Source organism: Culex quinquefasciatus, chromosome 2, assembly GCF_015732765.1.
Source record: "Culex quinquefasciatus strain JHB chromosome 2, VPISU_Cqui_1.0_pri_paternal, whole genome shotgun sequence".
Lineage (NCBI taxonomy): Eukaryota > Metazoa > Arthropoda > Insecta > Diptera > Culicidae > Culex > Culex quinquefasciatus.
In genome coordinates, this window is record NC_051862.1 from 12,377,164 (window position 1) to 12,394,630 (window position 17,467).

At 38.5% G+C, this 17,467-nt stretch overlaps 2 protein-coding genes across 2 annotated transcripts; one reads left to right on the plus strand and one right to left on the minus strand.

The window, feature by feature from the left end:
- Window positions 1-6,684: 6,684 nt before the first annotated feature.
- On the plus strand, window positions 6,685-8,069 carry LOC6038340 (40S ribosomal protein S20). The gene is made up of 4 exons (XM_001848103.2): window positions 6,685-6,823; window positions 6,985-7,137; window positions 7,392-7,481; window positions 7,734-8,069. The coding sequence occupies exons 1-4, from the start codon at window positions 6,821-6,823 to the stop codon at window positions 7,848-7,850; spliced, it is 363 nt and encodes a 120-aa protein (XP_001848155.1). The 5' UTR covers window positions 6,685-6,820; the 3' UTR covers window positions 7,851-8,069.
- Window positions 8,070-14,326: 6,257 nt separating this feature from the next.
- Window positions 14,327-15,923, minus strand: LOC6038339 (40S ribosomal protein S7). The gene is made up of 4 exons (XM_001848102.2): window positions 15,813-15,923; window positions 15,271-15,438; window positions 14,870-15,202; window positions 14,327-14,613 (listed from the first exon to the last, which is right to left on the minus strand). Exons 2-4 carry the CDS (start codon window positions 15,436-15,438, stop codon window positions 14,536-14,538), a joined length of 579 nt encoding a protein of 192 aa, XP_001848154.1. The 5' UTR covers window positions 15,813-15,923; the 3' UTR covers window positions 14,327-14,535.
- Window positions 15,924-17,467: the final 1,544 nt, after the last annotated feature.

Consider the following 17,467-nt stretch of genomic DNA (forward strand, 5'->3'; position numbering starts at 1 on the left):
GCTTATGGTTTTAAGTGAGCTTTCTGCATGTCTAATGGCATTTGACAGCTACAACACCTTTGGTTTTAAAGCAGCATGCGATAAAACCGTTTGGCATGGCATTGCCATCTGGTTTTCAAGCCTTTATTAAAACTTCCATAAAACCTCATTGAAGCCAGTCGGCTTTTATTTCTGGAGCAACATGAGAAATGGGCGGTACGACATTGCTCTTACGGCCTTTGATTACACGCGTTTAAATGGGACGAAAGGCCGTAAGAGCAATGTCGTTCCGCACATTTCTCTTACGATTTCTGGAGCAACACGAGAAAAGAGCGGATAAGCATTTTGACAGCTGGAACTGTCAAAATGCTTATGCGCCCTTTTCTAAAAGTGGTTCAAAGTGACTTGAAATATCATTCGATATTTGCGAAACTTTTGTCAAGTTTATTAGCAAGGTACCATGCATTATCCACGTGGATACTTTTTTAAAATCTCAGACCCTTCCCCCTCCCCTCGCCCCACAGGTGTCCACGTGGTTTATGGATGGTCCCTTAAACCAAGTCCGCCTTACCTCGTCTGGCCGGCTGACCACCGTTCAGGTTCAACAGAATTGTTACTGATCACAAAACACTCTTTTCGAAATAAATTCCGTATTACCCAGAAAATAACACACTTTTGCACTATTCTTCAACAAAACATTTCATCCAAAGTTTCAAAAAACTGCAAAATTTGGCAAGACCAGCCGAAAAGTTCAAAATTGTACCGTCCAAATTTCGCGCCAAACGAAAGTAGACGGACGCAGCCAGCTCTAAACAGAATTTGCACTGATAGAAATTTTCAAACAATTCAATTTTGTTTGTAATTTGTAATTTGTTGTTTTATTGGATAAGACGGTTAAACTATGTATCAGGGCAAGGAGGGAACTAGCCATTTGATTTTGTTGTTTCTGTACAAGTCTGGAGTTTTTTTTTTTTTTTGAAAAGGTCCAATAAACCAAAATTTCAGTTTTTGCTTTTTGGGTGTGTCGCAGATAGGGCGGGTAATGATGACAGGGTGTTTTTTAATACCCCTGACTCAAGGCGGTTTCAAAAACACCCAAAAAGCAAAAACTGGAAATGTGGTTAATTGGACCTTTTCAAAAAAAAATCCAAAAGTCAATATTTAGAAATAAAACAGAGTTCCAAAATTTTTAATCGATGATGATAATATCTTATTATTAATGTCTTGGAAATAATTGGTCCGATTTTTAATCAATAAAAAACTTTATTTGAAGGACCACTTAAAAATAATAAAAACTCAAATGAAATTTCACTAAAGTTTTCCAACAAAAAATATTTTTAGATTACTAAAATCACTTACATTTTAAAAGGACTCAACATTTTTCATAAAAAAAAATATTGGGAAAACGATTCATCTCACACGCAAAATCCACATAACACAGATCTGTGTAAAAAAATTACACAGATTGTTGAACATGTTCTAGCTGTCAAAACTGTGTAGTTCACAGATTTGCGATCAGCTTTCGTTTCAAATCTGGGTAAAAACCAAATCACTTAAGATGGCGACTTTCATGCAGCTCCGAGAAAGATGGGTAAGTTCTTTCTCGTGATTTTTTCCATGAAGTATTGTTAAATTGTCTTTCTCTTTTAGATTTTTTAACATTTCGGCCATCGGCTCAAATAAAAAATCAGTCCCAGATTGGATTATCAACTTTTCAGGTAATGCATCTCATGAAAAATAGCTTACCTTTATTCTAGCCTATCACGATTTTTATTCCAGATTGGTAGCTTTTCTTATCGATGTCCTGCTTAGTGTGCTGCAGAAGCGCCAGGCTTGCCCGCTGCGAAACTATCCGCAACAGCTATTCCCTCGGCTATTCCATTCCTGCAGATGAGGAGTTCCGGAGACAACACGAGCAAACGGATACTGCGGCTCCTTCAAATGTTTATTATGTTTGACATCTCAGACTTAAAGGCTAGTCTGCAGATCGGAAGGAAAGGGGTCAAGAAACAGCTTTATGAACGGCAGGACAAAAGAGAGGGAGCATTTTCTTGGGGCTTTTCTTTACCCTCTCTGGCTTGCTTTCGCTACCGCTGCTGCCCATTTGATTTTTTTCTTGACCGGTTTCTTCCGAAGTGCATAGCTTACATAAGCTAATAAAATCTGCTTTATTTTACCTTATTATTTCAACCGATTTCAACATATATATTCAAAATCATTTTCAGAATCAAAAACATATTTTATATTCTACCCAGATTCTGTGTAAAATTTTACACAGTTTGCTTAATAAAAATTACACTGATTTGACAGACAGCGGTTTTGGGCAATCTGTGTCAAATTTTACATAGATCTGTGTTATAAGGCTTTCTAGTCAGAAATTTACCAATACATTCAAAGTATGTTTACATTACAGCTGGACGATTGTTTGCATCAGGTTTCCTATCTCTTTCTAGCAAAAGTTTTTTGTCAGGTGACTTCTAGCTGGTTTTTTTGACTGACCGCACGATATGTCAGCCAACATACTTCGCAGGCTGTGAAAGCTCGAGCTCGATCATTAGGTCTATTCCCGTACTGCAGAATTCTGCAATTCTGCACGAAATCGGCAGCAGAACGTTCCCGTACTTTTCTGCAGCATAAGTAACTTTTTTCCCAGGCAGAACTTCTGCAATGAGAGAGACAGAAGTTGCAGCAAAACTGTTCCCCTACTTTTCTGCAAGCTCTCTCTTCTCTTTCTTGTTGAAAAGTGACTGCAAGTTGGTGTGATGGATGTTGAGTACACGCTTACATAAAGTTTGCAATTTGGGTGAAATCAAGCATTTTATTATTAGTTGTAATATTTTTTTTTGTTTTATTATTACTAAATTGAATTAGTCTTTTGAAGAGACGTTTGTATATTTTGAATTGATGGATTTTTTGGGTAGTTAGTTTTTTTTATGTCTGGTTTTATTGAGAACGATTTTTTTGTGTTAACGATTTCATGCTTAGTTCATTAATGTAAATGAAATAGCGATATTTTTTAGTGTTAAAATGATAACTTTTTTGAATAGACTAAATATGTGTGTTTAAATAATAGGTAAATTTAATTGCCAAATAATAAATTGTACCTTTAACGGTGCTACCAATTTGTATTCTTATTTGAACCAAAAAATGTGATGTAATTTAGTCGAATTCTTAAATTTTAGGAAGTTTAAATTCTAAAATTCGGAAATTCTTAAATGCGCCATCTTGAATCACAAAAAGTACATCTTTTTTGGAGTCGTTATAAAACCAGGTTTAGAGGATTTAGAGATTGAACATTTTGACGAGTTCTTCGGAAAATGGAGTACGAACTGTTTTTATTTTTTTTAATATTTGAGTTTTCATTTTTTTATGTACAGAATTTTAAAATTTTACTTATTTTTGTTTTTTGAGTTTCTTTATTTTTTATTAATTTTTTTAAACTTTAACTTTTGAATTTTTGGTGTTCTGAACTTTGAAATATTCAAACTTTTGATTCATTTAATTCAAATTTAAAAATATTTGAATTTTTAAGTTTAGGAACTTTTAAGTTAGAAACCTTTATTTTTTTATTTCGAATTTTGAAAATTAAGATTTTTTTGAAATTTTCAATGTTTCATTTTTAATTATTTAAATTTTGATTTATTGTTTTTTTTCTAAAATAAATATTTGCATTTTTAAATTTCTCTAATATCTGATTTATTTTTTTCAAGTTCCTTAATTTGAAAATAGTTCTTTTTATATTTTAAATCACGAATTTCTTAATTTTCAGATATATAAATTTATGAGTTTCAAAATTGTAGAGTTTGTGATTCATTTTTTTTTATTTGTCAATTTCGCTGCGTCACCGTTATTCTTCGATGTGAAATCCAATCATAATTTATTTCTGTTATCCTTCAAACATTTTGCTAATAAAACATGTATTTATGGTCTATATAAATATACCTTCTATATTAAACCTTTTTCTTTTTTTAATTATGTTTTTTAAACGTACCTGCCATTCTCATTTCTTAAATTGTTTACCTAATGTAAAGTTTTGAGTTGCTTCTAATATAAAATGTCTACCTAAGCATTATTAATTTCTAGTTTAATAAATGGTACATGCTTGATTTTTTAGACAAAATGTTGATTTGCATAAAAAATAAGTCACCGTTCTAGAGGTAAACTTCTTTCAATTACAATTTTTGTTAATCCATTTTTTAAATTGTTTTGAAATAATTAAAAAAAAAAACTTCAATACTCAATTTGAGTAAATCCACTCAACTGTATACAATATTGCAGAAAAAGTACTGGAACGCGCTACCCAGGCAAATGTTTTGCGGCTTCTCTCCTTGCAGAACTTCTACAAACGAAAGAGATGAAGAGAGCGAGCTGAAAAGTACGGGAACGTGCTGCAAAAAAGTGACTTATGCTGGCTGCAGAATTCTGCAGAAGCTGCAGAAATTCTGCAATTCTGCAAGTACGGGAATAGACCTATTGTTTGCATCAGGACACTGTGACGAGAAGTTCTTCATTTTTGGGTTAAGTTATATTTTTTTCACTGGACCTAAAAAGCCTTATGTGAATTTTGCATGCAAGATTCATCTTCACTCAAAGTCAGAAGTATCCCTCAAAAGGGTACTTTCAATTCAATTCAATTCAATTCAGTTTTTATTAAGTAAATAATCAATTCACAATTTTCTTTGCAATTAAACCTAATAGAGATTTGGAGGTCCTTTCAGCTATGTGTTGATAAATTTGTCTTTCGACACAATTGGTTATTCTAAAGGCTAATCACAAGTAGGAAAAAGTTCAGGAAAAAAAAACCTACAAAATTGCTATAGAAAGGGGATAGTTAGAGGAAAACTTAAAGCTAGATCACAGAATGATTTTGTCTGTTGACGCCGAAAAGCAGCGCTGCACGAGGCAGCTTATCCGTTGTAAACGAATTTGATCATGAGCTCTCCCAGAGCCATGAACTGTTCTGCCTTGTTCCGGCAGGCACGAAAACGAGTTAACATTTCCCCCGCGAGGGCGAAAAACTCTGGCAGAGTGAATAGGTCATCTCCGGACACAGCTGCTTGTTCCGGAACTGTACCGCTCGCCGCGGTCACGCTTGCGTAGGAACCTCCCCAGCCGGGAGGAATCGCTGGAGTAATCCGATCTGCCGCGCCTTGTCCAGCTACAGGAACGGTTGGGCTTAATCTTGAGGCGGCCGGGTCGCTGGAAGCTTCTTTTTCTTCTTAGCCTGCTCCTCGAGGTATGCTTTACGTGCGGCACAGCCACGGAAGTTCGCTGTATGGTTGCCATCGCAGTTCGCGCACTTGACAAGCGATCGGTGCTGCTGAGCGTCGCTTTCACTCAGCCTCGCTTTCTGGGGAAGTTTGCACTTCTCCGTGAAATGCATTTCGCCGCACTTGACGCAGCGCGGCGGGAGGTTGCAATTTCTTGAGCCGTGGCCGAATTTTTGGCAACGGTGGCATTGGGCTGCGTCTGTCGAATTCTTTGAGAAATACCTCCAAGTCACCCAGAAACCGTCCAACGTTTTTTTCCGTCGGAGATCCTGGAGCTTGACGGTACCACGATCGAAGTAGAGTAGGTACAGCACGTGAGTACCTGTGACCGTAGTCGTTCTTGAGAGCACCTTGATGTCCCGGGGGTGAACGTTTACGTCGGCAAGGTGCCCAGCCAGGTCCTCCACTGGCCGGTCCGTGTACCCTTGCAGGACTATTTTAACCGGCACCGTTTCAGCCGGATCGAATGTGAAGTATTTCACGTTGTGTGTTTTGAGGACCATCAACACTTTATCGTAATTCGCTCTTAACAACGTGATCACTTGCACATTCTTCTTACCGATCTTCAAACAGTAGGTTTGACCCTCCAGTAGCTCGTCCACATGATCTGCTAGTGTGTCGACGACAAATATCGGCGGAGGTCTTCTTTCCTTCGCCGCAGTTTTGCTGGTTCCAGCTTTCTTCGACCCGCGTGCAGGGTCGTCGTCGTCGTCGCTACTGCTGGTGCTGCAGTCGTCTTTATTGTCCTCATCGTCACCACTCAGCGGCTCGAACTCGTTGCGTGTGGGGACGGGGGTGACGGAGGGGACGCCGGAGGCCTGCCGGCCTGCCTTAGCTGTCTTCACACGTAGCTGGTACGGGCTGCGATAGTGTGGATGCAGCTTTGTTTTGTCAATGCCTTCTAAAGCTGTCGCCGCGGTGGAAGGCTTGACGCTTGAGTTGACTATTGGCCGGATTGTTTTTAGTAATCCGGCCAGGAGACGGGTTCCGCGAGGTCCCCGGTGCTGCACTCGAGTTGCCATGCCTAGCGCCACGCTTGGGCATCTCCGGGCGGCAAGTTCGCGATTAAACACTTCACCCGCGGCGTGAAAAAGTTGAAAATTTAACGGAGCACTAAAATTGTGTTATGGCTGGCTCCAACGTAGGTAGCCCGATGAAAAGGGTACTTTCAATCCTCAAAAAGGATACTTTACATCCTTTTTTAAAGTTCACCCGGCGTCACTCTTTTAAAAGGGTATGTCAAATTCAGTACATTTTCGATACCCTTTCAAAGGGTGACGATGGGTGAACTTGAAAAAAGGATACTTTTTACTTTGAGTGTTGATTTTCAGTTGATTGACTGGCAACGTCAAGGGCTGCGTCCTTTACTATTATTTTCAACGAATCACCCCCCGCAAGCAAAAACGTAAAAGTTTGCGTTTCTCCCGTGCTCGCCGTTTGACATTTCGTCCCTCAACTCGTCCATTTCGTTTACTGCCACCGCAGAGTAAAGTTTGGACTGGTTCAGCGCTGGTCAAAAAAGTTTGATTATCTCGACCAGGACAAGTGAAAATCCACGAAAATCGTGCAAAATGGTAATTTGAGTGTTCCTCTTTTTAGATAAGAAGTGAAATGTAAGTTGTTTGTGCTTCTTTTCATGATTTAACTCAAGCTTCTTTTCTTGGAGTAAATTTTGTTAGGTTATGTTTCGGATGTTTCACACGTGTAAACTTTTTTTTATCTCCACTTCCGATAGGCCGCCACTGGAAAGGACATCGAGAAGCCCGTTGCCGAGGCCGCGACCGTTCACCGGATCCGCATCACGCTGACCTCGCGCAATGTCCGCAGCCTGGAGAAGGTGTGCGCTGACCTGATCAGCGGCGCCAAGAAGCAGAAGCTGCGCGTTAAGGTAAGGGGACCTGTTGTTGATTTAGAGGTTTAAAGTCACGAATGCATTTACCTGGGGGGCCTCGGATGCCTTACTGGAATGTCCTTTGCCCTAGTTAAGTAGATGCGACAGTAAACAAATTATTTCGATTATTTTTTGTGATTTTATTATTGGTCACTTAAAATTCGAGGAAATTTAACAGTTCAACGCAAACATTATAAATAGGCTTGTACTATGTATTTCAACAAAACTAACAATTTCTTCTTTTCATCTAGGGCCCGGTTCGCATGCCGACCAAGATCCTGCGTATCACGACCCGTAAGACGCCTTGCGGTGAGGGTTCCAAGACTTGGGATCGTTTCCAGGTAAGAATTCTAAAAACATCCCTAATTTAAGCTAAAAGTAGGCAGACTATTAAACCAAAGTGGCCGTCATCTACCCTGGATGCCATTTATGAAAGTTGAGCCGAGATCAAACTGTTCCTCGTCATAGTGCTTGATCGATGTCTAAAAATCAATTCAGGTCTCTAATGGTTCAGACAAACTCTCACTTCCCCTCTAAATTCATTGCGCTCAAAGTCACTAATTGTCTTCTTTTCCCCTCCCATCGTTTTTCAGATGCGCCTGCACAAGCGTATCATCGATCTGCACTCGCCGTCCGAGATCGTCAAGCAGATCACCTCGATCAACATCGAGCCCGGTGTAGAGGTCGAGGTCACCATCGCCGACCCTTAAGCTGGGAAGGTCAGCCACCACGATCCACGGATGGTGAAGGCAGATTCCCGGTGATGGTCGGGGCGGTAGGGAGCGTAAAAGGTCCGATGCGGATCTTTGAAGGCTTTGCTGCTCCGGCGAGCGCTGGGCGTTGGCAACGCCATCACGCGAGAATAAACTTTTTATATTAAAAAGTTTCACAAAACAAAACACAAATAAAAATCCAAAAAAAAAACGGAATCTGCCAAATGTCGTTTGTTGAAAGAAATGCCCTAAGCTTGATTGGATCGGAAACGAACATAGAAAGAAAAAAACCCAACAGTAAACTTTTCAATCACACTATAGTTGGATAGATATTTTGCAGGGTAACCACTCAAATTCCATTCTAAAATACCCGATTTTTCCAGAACCTCGTTTATGTTTAACGTTACCAAAGTTTTTATGTTGTGTTTTTTGAAACTTCGTTTCAGTTGGCAATGAAAAAGATGATGACAACAAAATTTTATTTTTATGATTATATTTATAATCAAACTATCACTTGATTACTGTTATTATTCTTTCAAAAATTTAAAAAATATCTATGAATTCGTTTAAAACATATTTCTAACAAGTATCCTTTAAAATTTTGTAAATTTTGATATTTTTTTTGTTTTTGAGTCCACGTCGATGGATCGAAGTGTCAGTATTTACATTTTTAAACTTTTTTAAATGAAAAATCATGTTTGAAAACATTTCATAGTTTACCACTTATTTTGTACGAATGTTTCTTGACAAAAGTTCTTTAAACTTCTTTGTAATAACAAATTCTTATTTATTTAATCAAGTTAATACAAATTTAAATCTTATTTTTCCCGCCATTTAAAAAGACATGTAAACTAATAATAAAAAAAACACTTTATTACAAATTTTAAAAGCAGGCCAAGGATTGATACCTAAGAGCATGCAATGGCACTGACCTTGTTGCGTGCTCTTCGGTTGACGTCCACGTAAGGAACATCCTGGAAGGAGCGTAACTAACTACATCCGTAGTTCTGTTAGATCATCCGAATTATCTTGATCAGAACAGTATAGCTCTGGTTCCTTGCGAGTGTCCTATTTTCTTACCTCCACGTTGGCTTGGTTTTCATGATGACCTAGCTGGTGGCCTGTGGAAACGGATCGTAAACCTTTGACCTCCGCGGGTCAGAGTCGAGACGGCTAAAAGAAAGGGGCGCAACAATGTAGGAAAGGGAAGCAATTTGTGATTGTAGACGGTATTGTTTTGATTCGCAGTAGGTTGAGTCAACTGCTGTGGATGTACCTGAAACATCGCACAACGGGGTTTCTCTTCTTTCCGTTTTTATCTACCATTAGAGAACCTGGAGCTTGTTAGAGAACGGACGTCTCAGGCCTGAAGTGCCAATCGAGGTGCGGAAGCTGTCAAGCGGAGGTGCCTATCGAGCAAAATCCTTTGTCTTTTGCTCGATTGGTACCTCCGTTTGAAAGTTCTCGTGCTTCGATTGGTGCTTTTGGTTTGAGGTTTCCGTCCTCTAATAGGCTCCAGGCTCTCTATCTACCATCTATATTCTGTTTATTTTGTTTCACTGATTCTCTAACACGCCTTCTGTTTATTATCGTCCATTTGTTTTCGATTTTATTTTCTTGATTCTCTTATTTCTCAACGCTTTTCCACTCTATTTACTAATAGACTAATCCAGCGAAAGCTCAACGCTGCTTTTTGATGGTGAGAGATTTGACAGCTCCCATACTAAATGTCTCGATTTTCATACTTTTTGTTAATTTTCTTCTAAAATAAAACACTTAACATATGAAAACTATATATTTTTGGTGCCCAAAATTCCTGCTGAATCGAATGGTGTACTTATCTCAATTGCAAATTTTTCGAACAGTTTTTATTTTAATAATATTCTAGACACATTTTGTGCACCTAATCAATCAATACTTTTATCATAAATAATAATTTTATTGCTTAAAAGTTGAGTTTTCCTGAGCTCCCATATTTAAATACATGGAAGCTGTCATTTTTAACACCATAGGCCACCTAGCGGCCATTTCAAACTGGATACGTCTATTGATGCTGCTGTAACAAACTGTCTGTTTTCCCTTAATTTGGTAGCGATGTGAATTTTGTTTATCTTTATTTAGCTATTTGAATAATTTTTCATCTGCCCTATAAATTGCCCTTATACAATCTAAGCTTGTTTGTTGCCTCTATTTATCAACTATTGTTAATTTCTGTATCTACTTCATTAATTACTATCTTTCTTTTACTATTGATTCTTCAATAATATATTTCTTTCACTGTCCATTGTTTTCAATCTTCACCCTTTTCTTTAAAACAAGTGAGGTTTGAGCCCTTACTCAATTTTTGGAATGATCAACAGAAATATTACTATTGTACTTTTGAAAAACTTTTATAAAATGCTTAGGACCAAAAATTGTAACAAAACACCGCGACAAAAGAAATAGCAACATATAAACACGACTCAACACTAGGAATGATTTCAGGAGAAAACAATACACAGTAAAATAACAACTAGTTTTTGAATTCAAACTAAATATAAAACAGTGTTTGCTTTAATGAAAGTTGATAGGCACACTTTAAATGGTTAGGCGCTTATACTTACATCAAACCCTACGTAATGTACCACCCCCGGCCGAGTTAAAATGCGTAACCGGAAAAGAAGGTGTGCATGCCTGGCACGAACACTCAAAGCGTGTTCTAGCGTGTTGCTCGTATTGACTCAGAGCAAGGGTGAGATGTAGGTGTAAGGGCAGTGCGTGTTCGTCGGGAACCTAGTGCATAAGATCGGTCAAGACCCGTTCTTACACTGAAAATTGCGAATTGCCGGGAACCAGTCCATATCTGTTGAGTACAGCATACGGTGTGGTTCACAAAATATCAAATACAGTGAACACAACACTAATGCCATACATATGGGCTGGCGGGATGGAAGCACGTGGACACCTCCCCCCTACAAAAAACCTGATAAATTTTGAGAAGAAAATATACATCGATTTTTTCAAGTTACGCTTTGGTAAGATCATCGTGAACGAAATGTATTTTAAATTTAAAACCTCAAGACGTAGGATTTGAAAATTTTAAATTTTACGTTTTTTGTTTTATTTAAAATTGATTTAGTCTTGGAGACAAAAACTTCAAATAAAATTTGTAGCAGCCTTAAAATTTCACACAAATTGGTCGATCCAGTAACGAGTAATGGGGGAGCGTTCTTTTATTACGTAACGCAAAAAAAAATGGATTTTTGGACCCCCTCTCCCCCTTGTAACAAAATTTTCATACAAATTAAAAAAAAATTGTATGCAGCGTAACACGGCCTCCGACCCCCTCCCCCTCCCCCCCAACTGCGTTACGTAATAAAAGAACGCTCCCTGGTGAAAAACGTAATCTCGATTTTGCTAACCCACCGGAGGTCGCGTTCGTGTACTTTGTACACAGTTTGTAAGGGCACTTGTAAGAAAGGCGAAAACACGCGACTTCCCGAAGGTTAAAAAGGGTACCTGGCAACAAAAAAAAAAAAATAAACATATTTCTAGATATTTTTTGAAAGAATAGCAACATTAATCATGTTTAGATGTCGAAAGAAAAAATAAATTGCAAATAATATTTTAAATTCAGTTATCTTCAACTTTTGGCCATCCCATTTTTCATTCCCAGTTGAAACTAAGTATCAAAAACATGGTGTCGATCCAAATCCCAAAATAAAATTCCCTGACTTTTCCCTGACCTCTCCAGACCACCAATTTTTCTTTATATTCTATTTTTTACTAACATATTGTTTGGAGCGTTTTTATGGTTTCATGCATTTTTCTTTTTGAATATTGGAAATTCATGATATTTAAAAACTTCAATGACTATTTTATTTTATTTTTTTTCTAACGACGGATTCTGCAAAAACTTAAAAACTTTTTTTTTATTTTGTCAATTATTTTTTTCTTATCGAACATCTAAAATGAGCAACCATAAAAATTTCCTATGTTTTATTATTTGGTGATGTCATTTTAGATGGTGCCCTTTACCAAAAATCTAGAGTTTTTTTAATAGTTCTTATAGAAATAGAAAACACAATAGCTTATAGGACCTTTTTAAAAAACAACTCTAGAAATAATTAATAATTAAAATTGTTGAAAATTTCAAATTGCGATTAGTTGATTTCACTTCATTTCCCAAAGGAAATTTAAAGTTAAAAAAAAAACAATTGAAAATTTTAATTAAAGTAAGAAGTTATGTTTAATTTTAAAATTGTTGCCTTTTGCCGAATTTTTAAACGAATTAGGCCGATGCTATTTTTGATTGTGTTTCTATTTAAAAAAAAACTAATGATTTTGGAGACAAAAACTTGAAATAAATATGTAATTTTGCAGAACCTTAAGAAAGATTAAAAAACTGAAAAACAAGTTCATGTTTACGGTTTAAAAAAAAAAGATCTATGTCTTTTTCAACAATGTTTGTATTTAAAGTAAACGGTTTTCTGGTTATTTAAAGATAACATCTTCTTAGATAATTATACAAAATAATATTTTTGCTATAAAATTAAAAAAAAGTTTTCTGCCTTGACCAGAGCCTACCGACGATCATTCACACGATCAATACATTTTATGAAAATAAAAAACAAATAAAAGCTCGAGCTTTTCAAAAAGTCATTATTTATCAAACTTAGACATTTGGGTGTTTTGGAATAGATTACAAATTTAAGCTCGATCTGACCACGGGAACTCCTCCTTGTAAGCCCTTGAATGTTGTTTAGGAAAAATATGTAAAATGCAGTTGTTCAATCCCTATGAAATCTCAGATGCTGGATCTTAATTAAAGTTGAAACAACTTTCCGAAGAGACCATAATTTATAAATTCTTGAACTCTCAAATTCCTCCATTCAGGGTTGTTACGGAGAAAGCGTAAAAAAAATCCGCGCCACCCCAATCCGCGCAAAATCCGCGTCATTTTAAGAAAAATAATTTTGCGACAAACATACAAAAGAGTTTCATAATAAATTCAATTGTGTAATCTCAGAAGGCAGAATCAAGAAACGCTGAAAATACCAAAATATAACTAGAGGGAAAGGCAAAACAAACATTTAGGCAAAAAAAATTTCAATATTTAGAAATTAAAATCTAAAAACTGAATCAAATCTAAATACAGAAAAACAATAAAATTTCAAAATAGTAATAAATCCTCGATCTTGAGATTTTAAATTTAAGATACAGTTCATACTCGATGATCTTACCAAAGCGTCACTTAGAAAAATCGAAGCAAATTTTCCTACATCTTCTTTTCAAAATTTCTCTAACCGAAAAAATAACTCCAAAAATACTTCAAATTTTATCAAGTTTTCTAAGATGGTAACAAGAATGGCAGCATTCAAGAACCTAGGAATTTTAGAATTAAAGAATTAAAGAATTAAAGAATTGAAGAATTGAAGAATTGAAGAATTTAAGAATTTAAGAATTTAAGAATTTAGGAATTTAAGAATTTAAGAATTTGAAAAAATAAGAAATCAACAAATCCAAAATATCAGAAATTCAGAATTTTCAAAATTTAGAATCTTTATTAGAGTTTAACAAAAATGACTTTTTGGCGGGCATTCAGGGGTTTGTTCCGGTGGGCATACTGAGCCCAAATCCCAAATATGAGCTTGATTGGACGTAACAGGAGCTGGCGCTCCGCCCTTCAATTTTAAATGGGATTTAACCCATAAAACAAGATTTTTTTTTCAAATATGTCACTTTTTGAGGCATTTTGACCACTAATGTGTTTATTTTCAACATCACTGGCGTGTAGGCCAGATCCTTGCGCATCTTTTGGTATATATGATATTGAAGTTTGGAGCATCCTGGAGCTCGGTACAGACCTACAAAGTTTAGCATTTTTTTTTCGAAAAAAAATCGCCACACAATGTGGCAAAGTTTGGTCGGGAATACATTCAAATACATCATCAAAGGCGAATTTTCAAAAAGAAATGAAATTTTGTAGTAATATTTTTAAGACCATCGAAATTCCCTGACCCAGCTTAAAATTCCCTGACTTTTCCAGGTCAAATAAAATTCCCTGACAATTCCAGGTTTTCCCTGACTTTTCCAGAAATCGACACCATGCAAAAAATTAACGAAATTAAATGTATAGTAATTAATAAGCTTTCGATAATTTTTCAGACACCAATTGTTTATGTTTTTACTCTGAATAAAAGTAATCAGTGCTTCCATTTTTTGATCGATGATTGATGTTGACTTTTTTATAAAGATTTTTCGTTTCAAATCATTCTTTAGATAAGAAATGCCTGTTAGTTGAGTTTCTAGAAAAGTTGGGAATTTAAAAATGGAATTGGAGTGGTCACCCTGTATTTATTGCTTGAACTGAAACTTTCCCAATATTTGGACTCGTCTAACAAACCTATCACAACGCAGAAAGACTCGCTTTGCGGAACAACTTCCGTTTGGCCATTTCTCAATCTCGCGAACAAATCAGAAGGAACGGAATCAACATTTGTACACCTTTAATTTTTTTTTCGTTTTAGCAAATGTGCCAAACTTTATTCTTTGTTGTTGTTTTTATCTTTTTTGCTGCACAAACACAAACAAAAGAAAGGACTTTCACCAGTTCCTTACTTAAATTCACATTTGCACCCTCCCACTTCTCCATCTCGCATTCCTCACTTAATTGCTAGAACTTCAGCGCGCCGCGAATAGTTTACAGGTAGGGTTCCGGGAACTCGAACGTGACGTCGCGTCCGGTCAGCTTCTTGTACACCGACGTGAAGGTGTCGACCTGCGGACGGAGAATAGGATGTTTGGAATCAGTTGAGGGTTTCAAGAATTTTAGGAAATTTTGAAGTTTTGAGTTGAATTTTGTAGGACCTTATTCAGTCGCCACTTCCATCGAAGTGGGAAAGTGGCGACGGAAGAAGAACCATTTTGCTGTCAGCACCGTATAGACGAAACGACTCCAAGGGTCGGACGAATCGCTCCGAATGTAGAGATGCTAAAAAAGGGGATCTCCCAAGAAGTGGTTCCAGAACACTCACCTTGTGTTCGATGGTGGTCTGCTGGTTCTTGTCCAGATGGACCTTGATCAGCTGCGAACCGTCCAGCTTGACGCGGATGCGCTTTCCGACGACCTCGGCCGGGAAGACCAGATCCTCGAGGATGGCGTCATACACGGCGGTCAGGGTACGGGAACGCGGACGCTTCTGCTTGTTCGGGTCACGACGACCGCGCTGGGGCTTGGGCAGGATGCGACGCTCGCCGATGAACACGACGTGCTTGCCGGAGAACTTCTTCTCCAACTCACGGACCAGCCGGGTCTGGACCTTCTGGAAGGCCTTCTGCTTGGGCACCGGCACGTAGATGACGATGGCCTAAAACCGAAACAAGAGTCTCCGTTAGTTCCCGGTTGCAAGCCGAGCACAGTCCACCTTTTGTTTACCTTCTTGTTGTTGAACTCGATCTCACGAGCGCGGGTGATGTGGAGGTCACGCAGCTGCGGCTTCAGGTCCGAGTTCATCTCCAGCTCCAGGATGGCCTGGCCAATCTGGCCCTCGAACGCGTCCGGCTCGGCACCGCCGGACTTGATCACCTTTGATCCGAAAACCATCTACCAGGGAAGAGAAGAAAACGTAAACAAGAAGCGTTAATTCAGCGTCAATCATCACTTTTCAAACGGGCTCCGTCACGAATCTCTCCAAAAAACGGTTCCCGGTCCCCCAATCCGTCATGAAAACCAAGGATTGCTTCGATTCCAGCGTCAACACTTCCTTGCCGTCCCAAAAAACTGTAAACTGTCAACACACACTTGCACAGAGGGCACACGTCAAAAGAAACCTCAGCCGCGACGAACATTTCCCACCGGATTTCACCGGCGATTCCCGCCGTCATGGAACCACTTTTCCGCCCAAATCAACCACCTGCCCCTCCGGGAACCGTTTCCGCGCAATCCGAGCCCATTTCGCCTCAAAAATCACCACTTACAGCGAATTTGTGTTGCACAGTCGGTGAAATGTGTTCACTCGCACATCAAAGATGCCCGGAAAAAGAGCGAGAAAGGAGTTTGACAGCGGCGCTACGGCGGAAATAGCACGCAGTGTTGCCAAAGTGCCCCTCTGTAGCGGGTCCGCTAAAAGTCTGTAAACGAAAACAGTGCGGAGTTTGCGTTTCACGTTGTGTGCACGGTGGGAAATTTTCGTGGTAAGCTTTAGTTGTTTATCTGAAAATCGCAATTTAAAAGCCCGATTAACGTGAAGACTTCCATCATTGCCATGCTTTTTCGTTCAAACACGCAGAAAAATATGGCATATTTGAATCAACTAAACATTTTGATGATTTGAAAATCAAGATTTTTGTTGAATCAACGCTAAACGTCAAAGCAACTTTTTCAAAACAACAAAAGATTTTTGTGGAATTGAGAAAACCTAGAGTTTTTTTTATTAGGTCCTATAAACATAATATCACAGACAACAGACGTAGCGGCTAGAACAAAATAATTTGAAAATCGTGTGTAAAAACATGGCAGCCGCATCCTGCTAATCTACTAGCGCCATCTGTTAGCCTATTGCCACTCTCTTAAGCAGCCATGATGGTTTTCTGAGAAGGTGTGTTTGAAAATGCATCACCCAAAAATATTTAAAAAATATATTATTTCAATTTTTCGAAAAAAAAGTAAACAGGTAAAGATTATGTTTTTATGCTATAGTAAATCTACTTTAATTGTTAATTAACACGATTTACGAGCACATAGATGTTTTTTTTCATGTAATTATCGATATTAAAAAAATAGTCTAGTTTGATGCTTTTATAAACACAGCAACCAAGGCCGCGCATGAGGCTGTCAAATTCTTGCTGGTTGTGTTTATAAACAAAACCAACAGAGGAGAGCGAAAAGGAGGAGGAGACCCGGTGGAAATCGGGAGGATGTGCAAGCGTTTCTTGGAGGAGAAAAGATCCGGAACCAGAAACGAAACAATCCGGAACTGGTTCCGATAAAGTCTGGAAGCCATCGGCACCGTCAGCAAGAGCTATTATCACGGCCAACCCCGTAAACGTTTTGACCCCAAACGACCACATTCCGAAGATTATCTCCGGAACCGACAAACCAGCTACCACGATCACTTCAACCCTCACCTCTAAGACACCAACCTCTTCAACGCCCTCGAAACCCACCCCACCTTCAAGTGCGGCCACTTCCGGCGAACCCTAATCGCCATACCAAAGGCCTAAATCTTGAATGTTCTCCCCGGCGCGTCAGTTTCCCCCATCGGATTTCCAGTGCAAGCGATCCTCAAACACCCCCACACCTTCCCTTTCCTATCCTCTTCCATGAGTGGCACCAGGTTCAAGAAGCGTAGCCCCATCATAGAGGTCATTTTGCGAATCATGCTGACAAGGAACACAAATAACGACGCCGTACTCCAATCGGCAATCCGTCGGGGCTAAAATCGGTTCAGGAACCAGGTTGGCCACTTTGGTTGCCTCACATTTGTTAAGCAGCTGCAAGCGCGAGAGATTTTGTTGAAATCGGCCGAAATCAACTTTTCATCCAGAACAAACGATTACAAGCGTTGAAAACAAACAAAATGGAAAATGACAGTAGGCGGAAAGCGATATTTTGACAGTGGGCAATGTGTCAG

What these genes read in the sequence shown, in the direction of transcription:
- LOC6038339 (XM_001848102.2), bottom strand. Translation starts at nt 15,438, where the DNA reads ATGGTTTTCGGATCAAAGGTGATCAAGTCCGGCGGTGCCGAGCCGGAC. An exon ending in TCGAGTTCAACAACAAGAAG is followed by an intron (nt 15,203 to 15,270) that starts GTAAACAAAAGG and finishes TTTCGGTTTTAG; the next exon opens with GCCATCGTCATCTACGTGCC. An exon ending in AGACCACCATCGAACACAAG is followed by an intron (nt 14,614 to 14,869) that starts GTGAGTGTTCTG and finishes CTCCGTCCGCAG; the next exon opens with GTCGACACCTTCACGTCGGT.
- LOC6038340 (XM_001848103.2), top strand. An exon ending in AGCAGAAGCTGCGCGTTAAG is followed by an intron (nt 7,138 to 7,391) that starts GTAAGGGGACCT and finishes CTTTTCATCTAG; the next exon opens with GGCCCGGTTCGCATGCCGAC. An exon ending in AGACTTGGGATCGTTTCCAG is followed by an intron (nt 7,482 to 7,733) that starts GTAAGAATTCTA and finishes ATCGTTTTTCAG; the next exon opens with ATGCGCCTGCACAAGCGTAT.